The 19,285-nt window shown below is 40.3% G+C and overlaps 1 protein-coding gene across 7 annotated transcripts in view; it reads right to left on the reverse strand.

Moving 5' to 3' along the window:
- Positions 1–19,285, reverse strand: part of RAPGEF6 (Rap guanine nucleotide exchange factor 6) — a 266,305-nt gene that overhangs the window by 81,937 nt on the left and 165,083 nt on the right. For all 7 annotated transcript variants that reach the window (XM_019506313.1, XM_019506311.1, XM_019506309.1 and 4 more), the window contains one exon: positions 11,095–11,226. In XM_019506313.1, coding sequence (XP_019361858.1) covers positions 11,095–11,226 — 132 coding nt within the window. The remainder of the gene's footprint in view (positions 1–11,094; positions 11,227–19,285) is intronic.

Consider the following 19,285-nt stretch of genomic DNA (forward strand, 5'->3'; position numbering starts at 1 on the left):
AGCTGGGGGACACGGGGGGGGGGCCCTCTGTGCACTCCCGGCAGAGCCGGAAGTGGACCAGAAGTGCTTCTGGTCCACTTCTGGGTTCATCGCCAAGCACGTGGAGGGCCCCCCACACTCCTGTGGGATGCTCCATCCACCCCAGCATCACATTGTTGACAAGCCGCGCTGGTACCTTCAGGCACATACAAAACTATTTAAAGCTGTATCTGAATCGCTGATTCTCCGAATAAGCATCGAATCTTCAGCTTCGGATTCAGCTGAATCGAATCAGGGCCTGCTTTGCACACCCCTACTGTGCAGGGATGGGAGAATGGAGCAGCATGCCCCAATGCCTGATCAGTGGGAATGCAGGGGGGGGTGGGCATTCTCCCACAGCTGTCCAGCCCCATACCCTTGCACTGACCCAGGGTGACTCAGGTCTGTCCACTGGCAGGGGCACTGGCACAAACAGCAGGCGCTCCAAAGGGTTGATGCCCTGAGTGGCTCTCAGGGACCCAGTATTCCTTCCCTCCCCTCCCCTCCCCTCCTTTCTCTTGGGAGGGGGGGAAAGAGAGCAGAGAACTGTGGGACACTGGACTTCCTTACCACCACAGAGCAGCATACAGCTGTACAAGTTGGTGCAGGAGGAGAGATTTTCTGCAAAAAAATGAGAGCATTCCCAACCATAAAGAGCCAGTTGTCTTCCATAAAAAAAGCCCTTGAACAGCTCTATGCTCTCTCTTTTCTGTGCCAGGAGAAAGATGCTTCTCTTGGCACAAATGAAGCGAGTGCCTATAGCCAAAACATATGTATTTTCTAGGGAAAAAATACACTATACAGAATCATAGAAAACGAGGGTTGGAAGGGACCCCAGGAGATCATATCTAGTCCACCCCCCTGCTCAAAGCAGGACCATCTTCAACTAGATCATCCCAAACAAGGCTTTGCCTAGCTGGGTCTTAAAAACCTCCACGGATGGAGATTCAACAACTTCTCTGGGTAACCTGTTCCAGTGTTTTACTACCCTCTCCTGGAGAGAAAATTCTTCCTAATATCTAACCTAAACTTCCCTTGCTGCAACTTGAGACCATTGCTCCTTGTTCTGTCATCTGCCACCACTGAGAACAGTCCAGGTCCATCCTCTTTCAAGGTAGTTGAAGACTGCTATTAAATCCCCTCTCAGTCTCCTCTTCTCTAAACGAATAAGCCAGGTTCCCTCAGTCTTTCCTCGCAAGTCATGTCCCCCAGCCCTCTCGCCATTTTTGCTGCCTTCTGCTGGACTCTCTCCAATTTGTCCACCTCCTTTCTGTAGTGGCAGGCCCAAAACTAAACACAGTACTCGAGATGTGGCCTCACTAGTGCTGAATAGAGGGAAATAATCAGTTCTCTGGACTTGCTGGCAACACACCTACCCGTGAAGCCCAGTATGCTGTTAGCCTTCTTGGCAACAAGGGCACACAGCAATAAGGGCACATTCAGCTTACTGTCCGCTGTAACCCCCAGGTCCTTTTCTGCAGAGCTGCTGCCCAGCCAGTCAGCTCCCAGCCTGGAACAGCGCATGGGATTTTCTGTCCTAAGTGCAGGACTTTGTCCAAAAGGAATCTCATGAGGTTCATCAAGGACCAATCCTCCAATTTATTTAGGTCTCTCTGAATCCCACCCTCCAGCATAACTACTACTCCCCTCAGCTTGATGTCATTGGCAAACTTGCTGAGGGTGCACTCTATGCCATCTTCCAGGTCACTGATGAAGACACTGAATAAAACAGGCCCCAGGACTGACCCGTGGGGCACTCCACTTGATACTGACTGCCAACTAGACATCGAGCCAATGATTAATACCCTCTGAGCCTGACGCTCCAGCCACTTTTCTGTCCACCATACAGTCCTTTCATCCAACCCATACTTCCTTAGCTTGCCTGTGAAAACATTTTGAGAGACCTTATCAAAGGCTTTGCTAAAAATCAAGATATGCCACGTGGCCAGTGGCTCTGCAATCTCATCAGCCAGCTGCCTCTGAACCCTCGGATGCATCCCATCCAGCCCCGTGGACTTGTATATATCCATCTTTTCTAAATAATCCCTAACCTGTTATTTCACCAGTGAGGGCTGCTCACCTCCTCCCCAAACTGTGCTGCCCGGTGCAGTAGTCTGGGAGCTGACCTTGCCTGTGAAGAAGGCATTGAGCACTTCAGCCTTTTCAACATCCTCTGTCACAAGGCTGTCTCCACCATTCAGTAAGGGACCCACACTTTCCCTGATCCTCCTCTTGCTACCGACATACTTCTAGAAACCCTTCTTGTTACCCCCTCACATCCCTTGCTAACTGCAACTCCAATTGCGCTTTGGCCTTCCTGACTTCAGCCCGGCATGCCCAAGCAATGCTCTTATACTCCTCCCTAGTTATCTGTTCAAGTTTTTACTTCTTATACGCTTCCTTTTTGTGACTTAATTTACTGAAGATCTCCCTGCTAAGCCGAGCTGGTCTTCTGCCATACTTGCTAGTCTGCCTGCACATTGGGATGTTTTGTTTCTAAACTTTTAGCAAGGCTTCTTTAAAGTACAGCCAGCTCTCCTGGACTCCTCTACCCCTCAAACTGGCCTCCCAGGGGATCCTGCCCATGAGCTCCCTCAGTGAGTCAAAGTCTGCTTCTCTGAAGTCCAGGGTCCTTACTCTGCTTCTCTCCATCCTTTCTTTCCTCAGGATCCTGAACTCAATTATGTCGTGGTCACTGCTGTCCAACTTGCCATCCACTACTACGTCCCCCACCAATTCATCCCTGTTTGTGAGGAGCAGGTCAAGAAGAGCATGGCCCCTAGTTGGCCGCTCCAGCACTTGCACCAGAAAGTTGTCCCCAACTCCCGAAAAACTGAAAACACTGACTTTAAAATAAATGTTCCTATAGTAATTTGCAGATAGGCAAATTACCCTGGGTAGCTATAGACTTAGCTTACAGTTTTACCTATATTTATTAAACTATGAGTAAATCAGCACAGAGAAAAAAGCCCCATACCTTATATTTTCATATAAGAAAACCTTATTAAATACCCTGTCTAGCATCAAACTGCTGCCAGAAGCAGCATGTGCTCAGTAACAGAAACTGGCTATGAAGCCGATTAATGCAGGCAACACCAAGTATGACTAGAAAACATGGTCCACATTGGACAAATATCACAAGGATATGTTAGTGCAGCCCATCTGAATAAGATATAGTGTCCATTCTGCTTAGTCCCCTCCAGCGCAGACTCTTTTTCAATTCACAGTGAACCACTACACTGAATACATTTCAAATTCCTCTTCACTCCCACAGCCGAGTTGCACCTGCCTTTCTGATTTCCAGTGATTCCTGTACCTTCCCCAGCCTTAAATCTCTGGCAAGCATCACCAAATGTCTGTATAAATGAGAGGCTCTGTCACCCCCTCTCTTCACCCATGGCATGCGATTGATGTGGTCCTGCCCTCCATGAGATGGACCAGACCAGGCAGCCCTATGCCTCATTGGCATGTAAATTTTTGGAGGATCTCAAGACTCGTGACAAGAACACCCAGTTCTAGTCATGAGTGGGGGGCTAATTAGCACATAGATCCTTTGTGGGGAGAGGGGTGGTACCTCAAATACACTTACATGTTGAATAATGCTGGGCTGTGGGGTCACCATGGCTTAAAATGCTGTGGATTCTGTTAGGCCCAGCCCAATGAACTGTACAATAAATCATGAGTCTTTTGGCTTTGGACTAGTATCGTACATACTTTGTACTTCATATAAGTACATACAAAAGTACTGCTAAGAAGTGTGTTTATCAAATGCCTGAGTTAAAACTTGCAGCAGTTTGCAAAAAAAGGAAAATGCACCAGTTCTGGGTAACCTAAGTCTATAGGCAGCCAGAGTAATTTGCCTATAAGCAAATTACTACAGATACATTTATTTCAAGTTGGTGTTTTCACATTTGCCCCTCACTTCAACGTGTTCAGGGAAAGCAGGGTCTGGTAATAAGACAGCGCTATCACAGGAAAAAATTGGAGGTGCAAAGGGCAAGGGTGCCACCTGAGCCCCCTAGATTTAATTTTCCCTGCTGTAGCAGTGGGAGGGGGACAAATTCAAGACAAGTCTCCAATAATTACAGTCTATACATAGAAAATTATAATATATTTATACATGTTCCATATATAAATCTAAATATTGTGCCTTATACTTAAGTAAATAAAAAAAAAAAAAGAGATTGTACCATATCTGTTATCTATGCAATTCCGTATTCTAATGTATAAAATATATTTGCATGTCGGTAAAATTCTAAACTCACAAAGAAAAAATCACTGAAACATCTCAATACTGAATGACAAATGCTAACATTTCTCTTACCAGATCACTGAAAAAAAATTAAACATGCTTACTGCCCCTAGGGATGTGGATGTACTATTGCCAATAAGAAAAATAATTCAGCTATTATACTCCTTCTTTTCCATGAATGAACATCAGTCTATTTAACTTTTGTTTCAGAGGCGAGGACCTTAGCCACAAGGCATTTCTAGCTTGCTAAGCAATTTTTGGAAAGTTGTGGTAAGTTTGGGTAAAATGGACAGATGACGATAAACTCAAATTCGAAAGGAAAGATTCCAGGGAGATTCTGAAGATCTTTCATGATTAAGTCCTTTTACCTTTCATGACCATGTTCTTCTGTCCAAACACAGAATTTAAAAGTTATTGTTGGTGCAAAACTCATCTTTTTCAGTCCCAAAGCCTATAAAACAGGTTAGGGGTTGAAAAGAGGATGAGAATACACACCTAACAGAAGGTTACATTCTTTCAGGTAGAAACAGTGTTTTTCTTCTGGAATCTGCTCCGCTTTGTAGAATAAAACTAATGTCATGCCTATACCACAGAATTACTGACCTTGCCGGTCTGTGTTCTACTGGTATGAGCAAATGATGCTATTGAAGATCTCTGTAGATAGACAAATAGATAGACAGACTAAAGCCCAGATCATCTTCTGAAAATTATTTCTTTCCTTGTCTCAAATTCAAGATGTTTATCAAGGTGGGACCCCTGACTAAGTGAGGGTAAGATGATAGGAGAGGTATAGGGTTAAAGTCTGAGACTCAAAATAATAAGAACTAGACTGCATACACGGGTAATTGTTTTCGAACAGTGAACCTTCATTTGAAGAATTTAAAGAATAATATTTTTATCAAGTTCCTGTCATCACAACAATAATCTGTGATGTTATACTCCTGGAGTGAATTGTCATTGTCAACCATATTAAAATGTTATGTTAAATGCTGACCTCTAATGCCTTGATAAATCAAGCAACATTCTGTTTTGTATGCCCTCAATCTATAGGGTTTTACCCAAAATTATTATCCATGATCAACCATTGTTGGCATAAATATCTAAGAAATAAGGCTTGAACTAAATACAAGTACGTCCTTCAGACAAGAAAAATAAGGTATAGGGTTAAATGCATTATATATTACATCATTTTATTGGCTCACATTAACTGCTTTGGAAGTAAGCCCAAGTAAAAATTGTGCTGGAAAGTCTCAGCAGTATCTGAGACAAACAGTGCAGAATCTAATTCAAGGACTTTTTAGCCTTTCTTTATCTTCATTAGCATTTTCAATCAAAATGAACCTTACTCCCAGTTTCATAAACTAAAACTTAAATAGGGATTAGATATATAGGTTCTAATTTTGTGTAGAATTAAGTTTTGTCATGGTTTAGGGTGGGGTTTTTTTTGCTGTTGAATGTTATTTAGGGCATGATTAGCAAACACTTGCAAGCTTCCTTTCTGTGTGGAAAAGAACTAAGTGCTGGTTTGTATTCAGCTACTTCAAGGATGCAACAGATGGTTCTCAAACCCTCTTCCAAGGACCATTTGCAGATGGTCCACAAAATGTTGGCAGGTCAAATGATATTGGGAGAAACACGAGGAAGTATACACAGCATTCACACAGATACTTATAGAAGCTGCTCCACCCCGCACAAGAATAATACCCCAGGCGATTTTACCCAGTATCACTAACACTACCAACTTTTACATTCGACAACAAATTTAGTGTTAAAATTATTAATATACACTTTTTTCCCCCCAAACAAAATTTACATAGTCTGTAAGTATATTTACATAATAAATACACAATTACCTACTTTTTGGAGTATAAAGTGGCAACAATAAAATCGCCATCCCTTATAAACAGCACCATGTAAATATATTCTGTGGTTCTCGAATCCTGTACACAAATAATGTGTGGCAAGATTGGGTCTTTAACAAAAGCTAAGACCTCCCTGCCCATGAACTAATTAGCATTACCTAGGGCAAAAAGTCCTGAATAAAATAATATTATTTCAGATGGTGAAGTTACCTTTTTCAGTGCTCCATTTTAAGACACACTTATCATTCTAGTACTACACATGTTGTATATTAACAAGTATAAACAGCATGCCTACAAAATTGCATTTGCAGCAAAGTTTGACCACACGGATATTCTCAAAGACTTGAGATCTAAATTATTTAGCATTTTAATCATACTAATATGTAATCTGTAAGAGATAATACATGCGAGTGTCATAAATTAGCACCCCCCAACCTAATTTGCCTTAAAATATTCTCCTTGGGTCATAGTGCTGTTGCAGCTATGACGGTCCAGGGAATACATGACAAGAAAGGGTGGGGGTTAGTACAGTAATACCTTTTATTGGACCAACTATTTGGACCAACTGTTATTAGGAAAGAGATTAGTTTCTCTGCCACCTACCAATGATACCATCTTTCCTACTTATATAGTTGGTCCAAAAACTGTCATTTTTTTTACTATTGTGGACAAACTTAATTAATTAATATTCACTAAGTGATGAAAATAATGTCCAAGTCCAAGCTTGACATTATTTATTTAGAAACAATGTTATTTTTATTTAAACTAAAGAAATAAAGATATGGCCTTGTGCAGACAATGACTTTAATTTACAATGGTTACTATCATCTTGTATTCTGATTTCTTCATGGAAAACACAGAGCTGTTATCAGTTTATTACAATGAACTTTTGGAACTTTTAATTCCTGTAAAGTACTGGAATTCCAAAAGGAGCTTAAACTTTCATACAGACAAACATATTTCAAATTTACTTTAATTAAGAGCAAAACTTGATTAGACTGAAATGTATAATCCAAGCCAGAGCTCCCCAGCTGGCAGCCAGCTGGAGTGGTTAAATTATGGTTGACAGGACTTGTTAGCATGGCTGTCAGAAACACTGCATTGGTGTGGCTCTAGAACCTAGGCAGCAAATGCCACCATCACTCACCTCACCTCTTTCCCACCCCACCCCGACCTTGTCTGCCACCATATTTGGGGTCTTTGCTCACTGCTGGCAACTAAAATTGGTAGCTGGGGAAAAGGGCAGGGGAAAAGGGGGAGGGCAAGTGATGGTAGGTTTTATGCCATGGGTGCAAAACTGTGCCAGGACTACAGGTCTGGCAACCACACCAACAAGCCACTGACCTGCTGCTAGAGGTAGGTCATCTGGCCCATGGGGTGAAGTAAGTTGGACACCCTCATCTAGTCCAACAGTCCCCAAAATCATGGCTTCCAGACGATATGTTGCCTATGAGTCCCATCAACAGGGCTTGAACCAAAGGAAATTTAAAAGTTATAACCAAGGGAAGGTGGGAGGAGCAAGATGTGATATCACTTACAAAACATTATTTGCTCATTAATGTTGCTAATGGGCCAGTGAAAAATGAGGACCACTGGTCAACTGGATGTCGTCTTTTAAGAAGAAAATGTACCCTCAGTTGCCACCCCTACGTAGCAGAGATATTTAAGTTGAAATGAAAACAGCAGGCATGTCGCTGCAATGAGAAGCCAACAGAGGAAATGCAAGTTAACAGCCAACTCTATTCTCAGAGGCTGCCAAAAATCAGTGACAAAAATGGAGCATTACAGCAAACCTACAGCCCAAAGCAGCAGGCTGGAACCCAGTAATGTTTAAGCTATTAAAAATGTTATAGTTTATAGGTAGTAAAAGCACAAAAGGGATTACAAGCAAAATAAGTTCTTGATTGCATCCCTTCAACAAACTAAACTACAATGTAGTTAAGGTTGAAAATATGGATGATAAACTGCAATTATATCCATGGTAGATATGTGCACAGTTTGCTGAAATGCATAGCAAAATGCCAGTCACAATTTTTTGGCTACTGCTAACATTATAACTAATATTGGTAATCTGCATATTGGTTAAGTGCATATGCCACCTAAGAGCAAAAGAAGTCTTTGGCTCTGCTGCCTACTTTGAAATATAATTGTACTCAGTTTAACTGTGTAACTTGGGAGATTTACTAGCACAGGCCAATTTCAAGGCTTCTAACAGCAGCCCTGAACTGATTAGACCCTGTCAATTTGAAGGCTACTATTAAAAGGCACAAGACATTCTGAGTATCAAAGTAAGGCACCTTCTGACTCAATTAATTGCAATTTTAAAATGATAATACAAATTGGAAGCACCACTGGTCAACAGTTCTCACTGCCTACTGTTCACACACACCTACCAAAATTATGACCAGCAACGAAGGCACTGCCAGTTCTTAATATAAAGACATAAAACCCTTCTTAAACAACCACCTTTTCCTTAGTGCCACCCTTCCTCCCCTCCCCCATATAATTTTGATCAACTAGGCTGTGCTTGCGTTTTGCCTATGGACTGCCTTTCCTTCAGGCTGTCTGTCACAGTTCACTGTGGCTGTCTGCAGCAGTTATACATCCTTCCTGTTTGAGTCATTACATTCATGACTATTTAACTTCCCTCTTTTCTGTCTAAATTGCCTCATTTTCTGAAAAGCACCCAGGTGCATTTGCAGCAATTGGTGCAAAACAAGTCAATAAAATAAAATGTTAAAACCTCCCACTTTATAAAAAATAAATGCATTTAAATTAATTTCTTTCTGACTCAAAGAAAAGGACCACTTGTTTTCTTGGTACCAAAAGTGGAGTTCTGCAACATTTCAAACACCACTGCTTCTGTAATATGCCAAACCAATTAGAAGTTATAATGTATAGAGTTGGGGACAAAAGCATGGACAGCTCCAAGGACAGACAGTAGCAGTGACCGGGAAGAAAGAATCTTAAGTTACTTATTTTCATTTGTTTGTGCAATCAAGTAAGGGCTTAACCATTGCATATTCATGTCAGTTCTTACAGGAGAGCAATAATATCCTGTTGATCTATCAGTCAGATAAATGTGCTTTTCCTGTTTAACATCCTGGAGAGAGGAATGGCTGGGATAGGTGAAACTTAATTTCAACAGTCACCTACCTGTTCGTAAAATTTATACAAATATTAGTTTATTACTTTTTACTCTCCAACATCCCACCACCTATGTCTATCATTGCCATTGCAGCAGTAACTGAGGAGAAATTACTGAATGTTAAGGCTCTGTAAATTTAAAATGTTCCTTTCATGTATACTACACATGAATCATAAAAGCTTTATGTTCATACCACCAATCTTCTTCTGCTGACATTTTTAGATTTGCTGTTAAGGTCAAAATGTTACCTATACTGTACGTCCAAACAATTCAGCATTCAAAAGAAACTCAACTAACTGCTAAGGCCCAGTACAACTGGTATCTTCCACAACACTTCAACATTTTATGTTACCAAAGTTTCTTTTCTCCAGAGTTTATTCAACTAGTCAACTATTTTTAAAAGAAAATAACTTTCAGAACTGAACAGTTTAACACTCAGAGAGAGTGCCATCATTACAGAATTAAAACTATGCTAACACAATACTATGCCAGGGCAGATCTGGGATGAAGAGAAGGGATGCACTGGTGCAGTTGCACCCCACTTTGATTCCTGCTTCACTCAAAGTTTAAAATCAACTGCCTGGCAGGGGAAGCAACATTTCTGTTCACGCAGCACTGAGTCAACTAAATTCGTGGATCATCATAATCTACCCAATTCCTTCTAAACTCTTCCTTCTACAGGTGTTAACGTACTTCTCTCCCTTTTAATTGTCTTGATGTTCCACTAATCAAACTAGCCTTTTTTTCCTGAAATTCTGCTGTATGTTAGCTGCTCCTATTTCACAGCCCTGAAGATTCATTCCAATAAAGTTATATTTGTTTATGCTTCAATCTTAAACTGAATAATACAGCCCTAGGCCCCTAGCATATTAGTAAATCTTTTAGTTTATTTTTACCTGGAGATAAGTCTGGAACTCAGCCTGCAAGGGAAAAGCCATGATTTCCCCTTTAAAGGAGAATCCATTTTTAAAGTTTGTTCATGACCCTTTCATATATTCTTACGATCCACTTCTGGGTCATGACCCATGGGTTGAAAAACAGAGAAACACTGCCACAGGGGACACAGAAATCTTAAGGATCTGATTGTACAAGATAAATGACTTGTCTCTCCATACCATTGGGGCCTTAAGACTGGAGGATCTTTGGAAGGGATAATGTAGATCTAGAATATACTATGTTCTATAGGGCAAGCAAGAGATGAAGGGCAGGGGATGATGGGCAAGCAGGTGAAAATCTGCCAAGAGTGAAATAAATCTCTTGGAGGAAAAAAAAAAAAAAGAACATGATGTTAGTCCATATTATATATATGGTCACTAGTATTCAAAGGGAGAACATACAGGTGCCTGAAATCTAATGGGACCTGACTGGTTCACATTGCATATTGGAGATAGATCCTAGGAGTAGAAAAATTTGCACCTGGAGACAAGTAAGTGGAGGTCAAATTGTTCTTATGAACCTGTCTGAAGTGAAGCTAGCCTTGCATTTTGTGAGTCTGTACCAAGAGCTTCCAAACTACAACAAACTACTATGACCTAAAATATTTACACGTATCCAAAACATACTACATGCATCTTACTCACCTTCTATTCATACCAAAGAATAATGAACTGAAAAATCATCTGTGTGCACAGTCCTAGTTATACTGCGCTTACTTAAATGTATTGCCTGGAAGTGAAATGTTTCCATAAAGCTGCCCCATAAATAACTGACATTACAGTTATTAAAAATGTTATCTTATCGATGAGGCAAAATGTGGAATGTTACAAATGTTCACTGCCTGTAAAAACAAGTAAAACAAACTTCTGCAATTTTACCTGATATATATCAGACAAGCTGCTGCTCCCAGAGTCACTGGCAATGCTACATCCAGACTGGCTGGAAGGGACATGAGTCACCTGTGGATGTGGATTGTCTGCAATCTGCATCTTGGTAAGATCTGCTGGAAGCTGTAAAGAGAAGGAAAGCAAACGTGTCAGTCTGATCTGAACACAAGTTACTGCATAAAGATTTTTTTTTCTGAACGTCTGCATCAGACTTATTTTATAAGCCAGATCTGGAGAAAACGTTAACTTGCATAAAACCTTGCCCCAACCATAAAAGTTATAGTTTTCAGATCTGTTTCACATATTTTTGTGTGGCTTCATTTTTTTTAAATGAGGTAAACAGTTGCATTGTATTATTTATTATTATTTTATTACAGCAGTGTACAGGTGTCTGTTCAAGGAATTTGCAATGTTCACGTGTGAATATAAAACAAGTTGTTCCTCCCACAAACAGCTTACAAATGAGACTGAAAGATCCCTTTGATATTACGGTTATATTTTTGCTTACACAAAGTGATAGGAACTGCCATGGACACTATCTGTTAAATCTGTATGATACATTTATCTGTCTTTGAATTAACTACTTACCTAAGCTGTTCATCAACTGGATTCATCTCCTAAATTCTGAAACAAGCGAAGCCTGCTAGTGAATAACAGCTATGACATTCCAGCACCCCAACGCCACTATTTTGCACAAGGATCACTCGATTTTTCCAATTTTATTACATTTTCATCTAAAAAAGGTGACTATGAATTAACTTGCCTGAGTAGACCTATAATATTATTTTCAGATATAACTGGAAATGGAGATATTTTGTCACTTGGAGAAAAACTGGGGAAAAAATATTTCCAAGAGAAGACATGAAACAGTGCACCTGTTCCAAGGACGTGGAAACTTTCAACTCTGAAGAGTGTTTAATAACCACAGTTTTACAGTCTCAGTAAATATTCCATTTTCATGATTTGAGAACGGTAAGAAGGTCAAAACACTCAGCTGACAAAATTCAATATACTGGCCAAAAGGTACATCGGGTATCTGTCAGCACATCCATTGAAGAGCTGACATATGCTGTGAAATGATCTCTTACACAACAAAAACAGGAGAAAAAAGGCAAAGCAAGAGACAGCTCAGATTTAACTGAAGCACTGTAACAAGTACTGGGCATTTCTTATGGCCTTAGTACAGGGCCAGGACCAAACTGCAGGGCTCCTTCAGGCTGGATCCAGACCCACCACCAGCAGTGGGGCAAGCGGCAGCAGCACAGGGGTTTGCACACCCACTGCTCAGCCCCTGCCACTCATACACACCCCAACAAGGCTCCATACCCCACAATTCAGTGGCTGGCCCCACCTCCAAATTCCCAGCACTAGTAGGAGTCCCAGATTAAATGGCCCCACAGTCTGCTTGTCTGACACCCCTGCCTTAGTGAATATTTTTATCTTCTAAAAATGTGGTTTTGTACAACCTTCTGTCATATGCTATAAGATACTATCACAGCCTCCAGTTATTAGATTAGTGGGCGTAAGACAAAGTTCCTACATTATCATTCTTCAAATCCTTCCATTAAACCATGATGTCTATGCACAATGAAGGCACAACTCAAGTACTACAGCAACCAATGCTGGTGCCAAAGATACAGTTTCCATTGCTAGTCCTTTCAGAAATGACTTCAAACAATTTTGGTGCATTCTCTCCAGCCCCCATCTCCTGTTCTAGGTTGGACAGCAGTAACATATGGTCAACACTATCAAATGCCACAAAAAGGAGCCGGAGCCTCTAAAGCTATTACTGTTCCATGTCCATTATTTAATAAATGAGTTGGCTGCACTGAACATTTCTTCTGTTTTGATAGACTCTTGTGGTAGAAAGATAAAGAATTTTGCTGGAGCAAGTAATGCCTCTCAAAATGAACCCCCTATCCCCCACCAACACCTAATGTAGGATGACTACATAGTTAAGGATTTTATATGAAATACCCTTTACAAACTGAGGGGATATTCTTAAAGGTACCACCAGTCAAAAATGTTATAGAACAGAAATTCATTACCACTGTTAGCACCTGCATTTATTCTTATTGCTTATAAAATACATGGAAGAATTTGCAATGTTCAAGCTGAACCTTGTAATGTTTTGCTATAAAAGTCAATTGATGCAGGGTATTATGTATAACAAAACAGACTAATATTTCCAAAGTTGAGGTATAAGCTTTATTTGAGACAAGTGACCTTTAAGTGCTGCCTGCCACTCTAGCAAATTGCCTATAATAAATCTCAGCTTCTGTCTTCTATATGTCATCTTTATCACCCAAACTGATTGTTCCTCCTTTCAGAGCTCACTGAGCTGCAATACACTGATATGATGCTTTTGTAACAACATGACAGTTAGTGGCTGTGAGAATGACTTGCAGGATCTGGTAATAAAGTTACTAAAAGTGCTTTAAAATAGTCTGAAGTACTCTAAACCAGTGGTCTCCAAAGTGGGGTGCACACACCCCGGGGGTGCGCAAGACGATCCAGCGGGGTGCAGGAAGAAAATATTAGAACTTCTATTTGTATTTATATAAATATACATATATTGGGGGTGCGTGCTCAAAAATTTTTTTACTGATAGGGGTGCGCGATCAAAAAAGTTTGGAGACCACTGTCGTAGCTGACTATGTTGTAGATAATGAGTGAAAGTACTTTAGAGCAGTGGTCTCCAAACTTTTGATCGTGCACCCCTATCAGTAAAAAAATTTTTGAGCACGCACCCCCAATATACGTATATTTATAGAAATAGAAATAGAAGTTCTAATATTTTCTTCCTGCACCCCACTGGATCGTCTTGCGCACCCAACTTTGGAGACCACTGAACTACGACATTGAGAGAAACCATGATGGTGATCACAGCAATACATTACCCAGACTACCAAAAAAGCAGCTCACAGACCTGAGTTTTAAATGAATAATGACCGCGTCCAAGTCTATATTGCATACATGTTATTAGCAGTACACATATGAAGCTTCGCTTCTGGCCTCAATCCTGGCTAGATCTGTGCCTAGCTATCTATGAATACATGTAAAATCCTGGATAGTTTTGCATTTATATAGTAGGAAGCACATGCAGAAATAGGACATACATTTTGTTTTGGTCGAAGTCAACTTTTTTGCAAGAAATAGTACAATCTGATATTAAATAAAGCAAATAGATTTCATTTCCTGAAATACAAGAAAGCTTAACTTTCTAAAACATGTATTACCTTTATTGACCTGTTCTACCAAAAGGAAATTAAAATTAGCAAGAAACCATGAAAATGTGGTTGCAAGTTTGCATGCATAAGGCGGCAAGACATTTAAAATTATGGTTCCCACAGCCACCTGCTTTCTCACACACTGCATAGGCTGATGACTGCAAACTGAAATATTTCATTAACAAATGAAGCACACTCAATTTGCAGTATCATTGAGCAGTTTGGTAACCCAACTTAATACAGAAATGAAAAGCATTTTTTCTTTTCTTAGAAAGTCTGTCCTAGTGGCAGAGGCCTGCTGCTTTGCCATACAAACCTAGAAATGACAGCAGTCTGGACTTCCCCTGAACACATGTAAATGAGGTATTCCAAAGGTGGCACACACGGTCCCCAAGAATAAAAATTGGCATAGTGTGCCACTCTCTAGGCCAACAGCTGAAGGTTGCTAATAAAGCAATAAGGCAGAGTTGGAGGGTGAGAAATTAGAGTACAAAACAATTCTGAATGGGAGGGTTAGAGAGCATGTCACACACGAAATGCTAAATACTACCACTTTGAAAATACCTCTTGAAAGGGAGAACTCCATGGAGTTTGCTAGGGATTTGGCTTCTGCTATTCATTTTACATCATCCCATACTACAGAAATGGGTAGTGGTACTGCTGTTTCTATACCAACATGGAAAGCAGGTCCTGCCCCCGTGGGCTTGAAATAAGGAACCAGAATCATGGGAAAAGGTTCTAAAAGCTGCAAATCTGGTTGAGAAAAAAGATGCTTCCTGAGGACAGTTTCATAAAATCTGCCAGAGAATATGCTGGGGTAAGGGGAGGGGAATTTGTTTCCTCCTCAATTAATCTGTGCCCCTCTTATTGGGTACAAATACTTTGGTGCTTTAAAATAGGATTATTTTCAGCGCTCAGGGCACATGTAGCTTCAAATGTTTTACTTCTGATTAGAAGGTGAACAATTTTGCATTTTAATCATAATATTTTCCATCTCTGCAGCAAGCCTTGGATCCTTGTGAAACCATGTTCAAAGGGTGGGAGTGCAATGTTTTATATATCTATCAGGGAGTAAATCCAACTATTACTGTATGTGTAATGAACCATTCTTCCAGCTGGTTAATTGCTCAAGTAGAAGAAATCAGAAATTATAGCATACCATTATTGATCAAAACAAAGCTACAGATGAAAGGTTAATTTATTTATGGAAGTTGTACAAGCTGAGTATTTCCTCCTAAAATTCTCTGTACTTACATGCAAGTTAATTTAGTGTGAGCGTAAAGGTCTACTAGCACCACCTAGACCTAAGCAAAAATGCAAGCAAGCTGCATCAAGATAGGCTTCCACAGCAATGACCGGCTAATGCTGCTAAGTAAATTGCAGTCTACATTGAGGCTTTAAAGAAAGATAAAAACAGTTTGCTGTAAAATATGCAGAGCCTAACCCACTTCCCCCCACATACATATGCATGTGCTCGCCCCTCCCACTGAAAACAATGGGGAGACCCATTACCTGCTAGAAGCATTATCCCTTTCCCGCCCCCCCCCCCATTATTAGGGTGCTGGGGTATCACTAGGTGGATGACCCATTAAGACTGTGTCCCCACTCACTCCATCCTTTAGAGCTAAATAAGAAGGAAACTGGGAAGGGATCGCACCATTGTACTCTGACCACTGAAGGAATAAAAGCCCCAACCAGGAAGGCCTGTAGGAGAGGGCCAGCAGAAGGCTGAAAACATAATAGAGAAGGTCAAAAAAAAGAAGTGGTGACAAGGTACTTGAGTTATGAAGGGCATTTTGCGTGCAATATATAATATGTGAGACTATGAATAGGCCTGACTGTTGCTGTCCAGGCTGGAGAATCAGACAGCAACACTGCCCTTATCCCCTGCACCCATTTCCCACATGCCACTCCTACTCTCAATTAAATCTTACACTCTGTGGTGTACCCAGAAGGTAAATGTAAAATGCCTAAGATTGGAGAGGAATCTAAACATTGACAAAGAAGCAAACAATACTGTGTAAAATGTATATAAATGTTATAAATTTTTACTAGTGGGTTGAATGGGGTGGGTCGTGTGTATACATCCATAAAACAGAAGTTCACAAACAGATCATGGCACCTGCAACCCACTACGAATTAATTATGAGTGAACACAAAATACAAGAACTAAAATATCTTGAGAAATAAAGTTTTCTTCCATACTGTGTAACAGGCTCTAACTGACAAGAAAGATGTGAGGTCTTGAAGTTCACACATATTTTCTTGAAGCTTTGAAGGCAAAAATAGTGAAAAATGCTAATTGCTAAACAAGAGTGTATGAGGGGAGTTCATAAGAAAAGAACACGCAGAAAAAAAGCAACACTTTATTATAGTAATATACAGCAGGAACTTACCTGCTGAACACATTAAGTTTTATTAAGCTTTGAGACTGCTTTTTACACAGTAAATCTGATACAACATGCTTTCTGTATTATGTAAAAGTATATACCTCTGAATCTGCATGATTTAATCGAAAAGAAACTAATTTCAGAGGCTTTGGCTAGGTAGATGAAGTGAGGCTTTCATCTAAATTATTCATGTAACCATAGGTGCTACTCAGATACCAAGATTAATATTAAAGCAAACATTTTGTTGCTGATGAAAGGTGAGAAGCCATTAAGACTAATGACCTTTTTCTAAAGTGAAAAGCATTTAAGATGAAATGCTACTCTGGCTTCTAAGCTAGAGATCAGATTCTTTTTTTTAAACAAAAATCCAGGTTACTTTAGCCCAGCACTCAAGAATCATGCAATAATGGGCCTTTGGCTTCTCTAACTTCAGATGTTTTTCCTTTTTTTTTTTTAAATTTTAACAAAAAGGCCAAGGTTGAAATAGGGTGCATTTAAAGAGATTATATGCAAAGGTCACTTCCCTGGAAGACTTCAAAATTATCACAAAAACTCAACCTCTCAACAAGAGATAGCAGGAGAGGAGAAGTCCAGTCCAAGTAATAGCAAAGACAAGTTTGCTCTAGGACCTCTTCCATGCAGACCCAGGTTATTAGGAATAAACAAGTCACAACAGTAAAAACCCATTCAAGAGTGCTAATTAAGGTTTACGGATCTCACTTCAGCATACGGTTATTTTATTAACTTGTTTCTGGATTAAAATTAGTCAAATAAAACGCTGCATATTTTACTCCTTTTCCACCACTTCTGGTGTAAATGAGTGCAATGAGATCTCATTAGGAATTATCTGACAAAACAGTTCTATGGAACAGTTCACTGGAAAATGTTTTGTGGAAACTATAAAATTTCTCGTGAAACACTGGAAGGTTGTTGAAACCAATACATGAATGTAGCCAATAGCAGACTCCTCTCTAGCTTGCAAGAAGCCTGGGAGCCCCTAGGCCAGGTACAGACATTACACTTTTACTGATATAAGATCAAAGACCAATCTATTTGATTTAAGATAAAAAACCAGTCTATACATGTAACGGAACAGAAGTTTGGCGTGCACGGACCAGTTTAAAAATGGTGGAATCCAGTCTAAGATTTGCCCCCTCACCAAGCGGTGAACGTGTGTTCTGTTCTCTACCGATCTAAACTACACCACTTACAGAAAACCATGCAACTTAGCTCGATTCTGCCTTAGGCTTTTTGAATGTCTGTACGTAGCTAGCCCTTCTCTACCGCCAAAGCTCTGGACTTCCACCCCCTGCCAGATAACTAAGACTGATAGGGACCTGGTAGCCTCAAAGCCCCCAGAACCACAACTAAGCCAGGATCTATAGACCGATACTGAAGCTACAAATGCCCACTGAAACATTACACAAGATATTGCAACTTTAACTCAACCTGCAGAAAGGCAGACTTCTCCTCTGCATTCTGGAACTGAACACATTTTCTTTTACTTTTGAATTTTAACTAGCTGTAGTGCAAGGAAAGAGACTATGAGGGAGTGCACTGACGAACACTAAAACAAGTCGCTTAATGAAGGAAGCGCTCCATTAGCACTCTCTTCCACTTCCAGCACGAAAGGGAAAAATTTAAATTAATATCACCAAATACTGTTCATGTGGTTCCTATCAAGCACATCATTTTATCCAATATGGTGGTAAACAGATGGCAAGTAAGAAGAAAATGATGCTCTGTGGCGTAGAGAAGTTCATGGCTCAATATACATATAGCTTTAGTTCTGCTTAGACTATTATAGCCATCCCTGAAGAACCTGATTGCAATGTGGATGGGGTATATCAAGAGAAAAACAACTGCCCCTACAGAAACAGGGGGGCACATCTGCTACTGTGCCACCAGTACCAAAAAATCAGAAGTCAGAATCAAGACAGGAAAACCCAGATGGTAGACAGGATACTAAAAGATGCCAGTCTGCACTGTTGCAATATAATTTGAACAACGTTATGCATAAGGAGAACTGAGAAGTAGCAGGTTTTATTTAGATGCATTTCAAGTGAAAGCAATTTCAAGAGGCAAGGATCTGTGACTTTAAAAATATCCCTCCAGCGATTCCCAAAAGCAACATTTTCCCTGCAAATCAAGAGGTAGCAAATAAGACAGCAGTAATAGGCAAAAGTTAACTTCATCTTCCAAAAGAAGAATAAATTTGAGGCCCAGAAACACTTCTTTCTTCTAATTCTATAAAATAACAGATATTTTCTTTATAGGTAAATAAAATATGATTACAGCTTTGCAGTCACTGATCAACCCTTCCAGCCTTGCACCCGTGTGGCTATACATGCAGCACAACTGCAGTGGAGTAGCAGTGATTACTGCCCCCCACACACACACACACACACACACACTGACACATCTACACCCTCAGTTTCATGTCGTCAGTCACACACACCCTTACCCACTCACACACTGAACCTCAGGCTCAGGGTCTTGTATAGTCCTTTAATCACACCACTTTTCCATATCACTCATACTTTTAGGGCTTAGGCCAATCAT

This window comes from Gavialis gangeticus, unplaced genomic scaffold (genome assembly GCF_001723915.1).
Source record: "Gavialis gangeticus isolate Ggan-Ray unplaced genomic scaffold, GavGan_comp1, whole genome shotgun sequence".
Taxonomy (NCBI): Eukaryota; Metazoa; Chordata; order Crocodylia; family Gavialidae; genus Gavialis; species Gavialis gangeticus.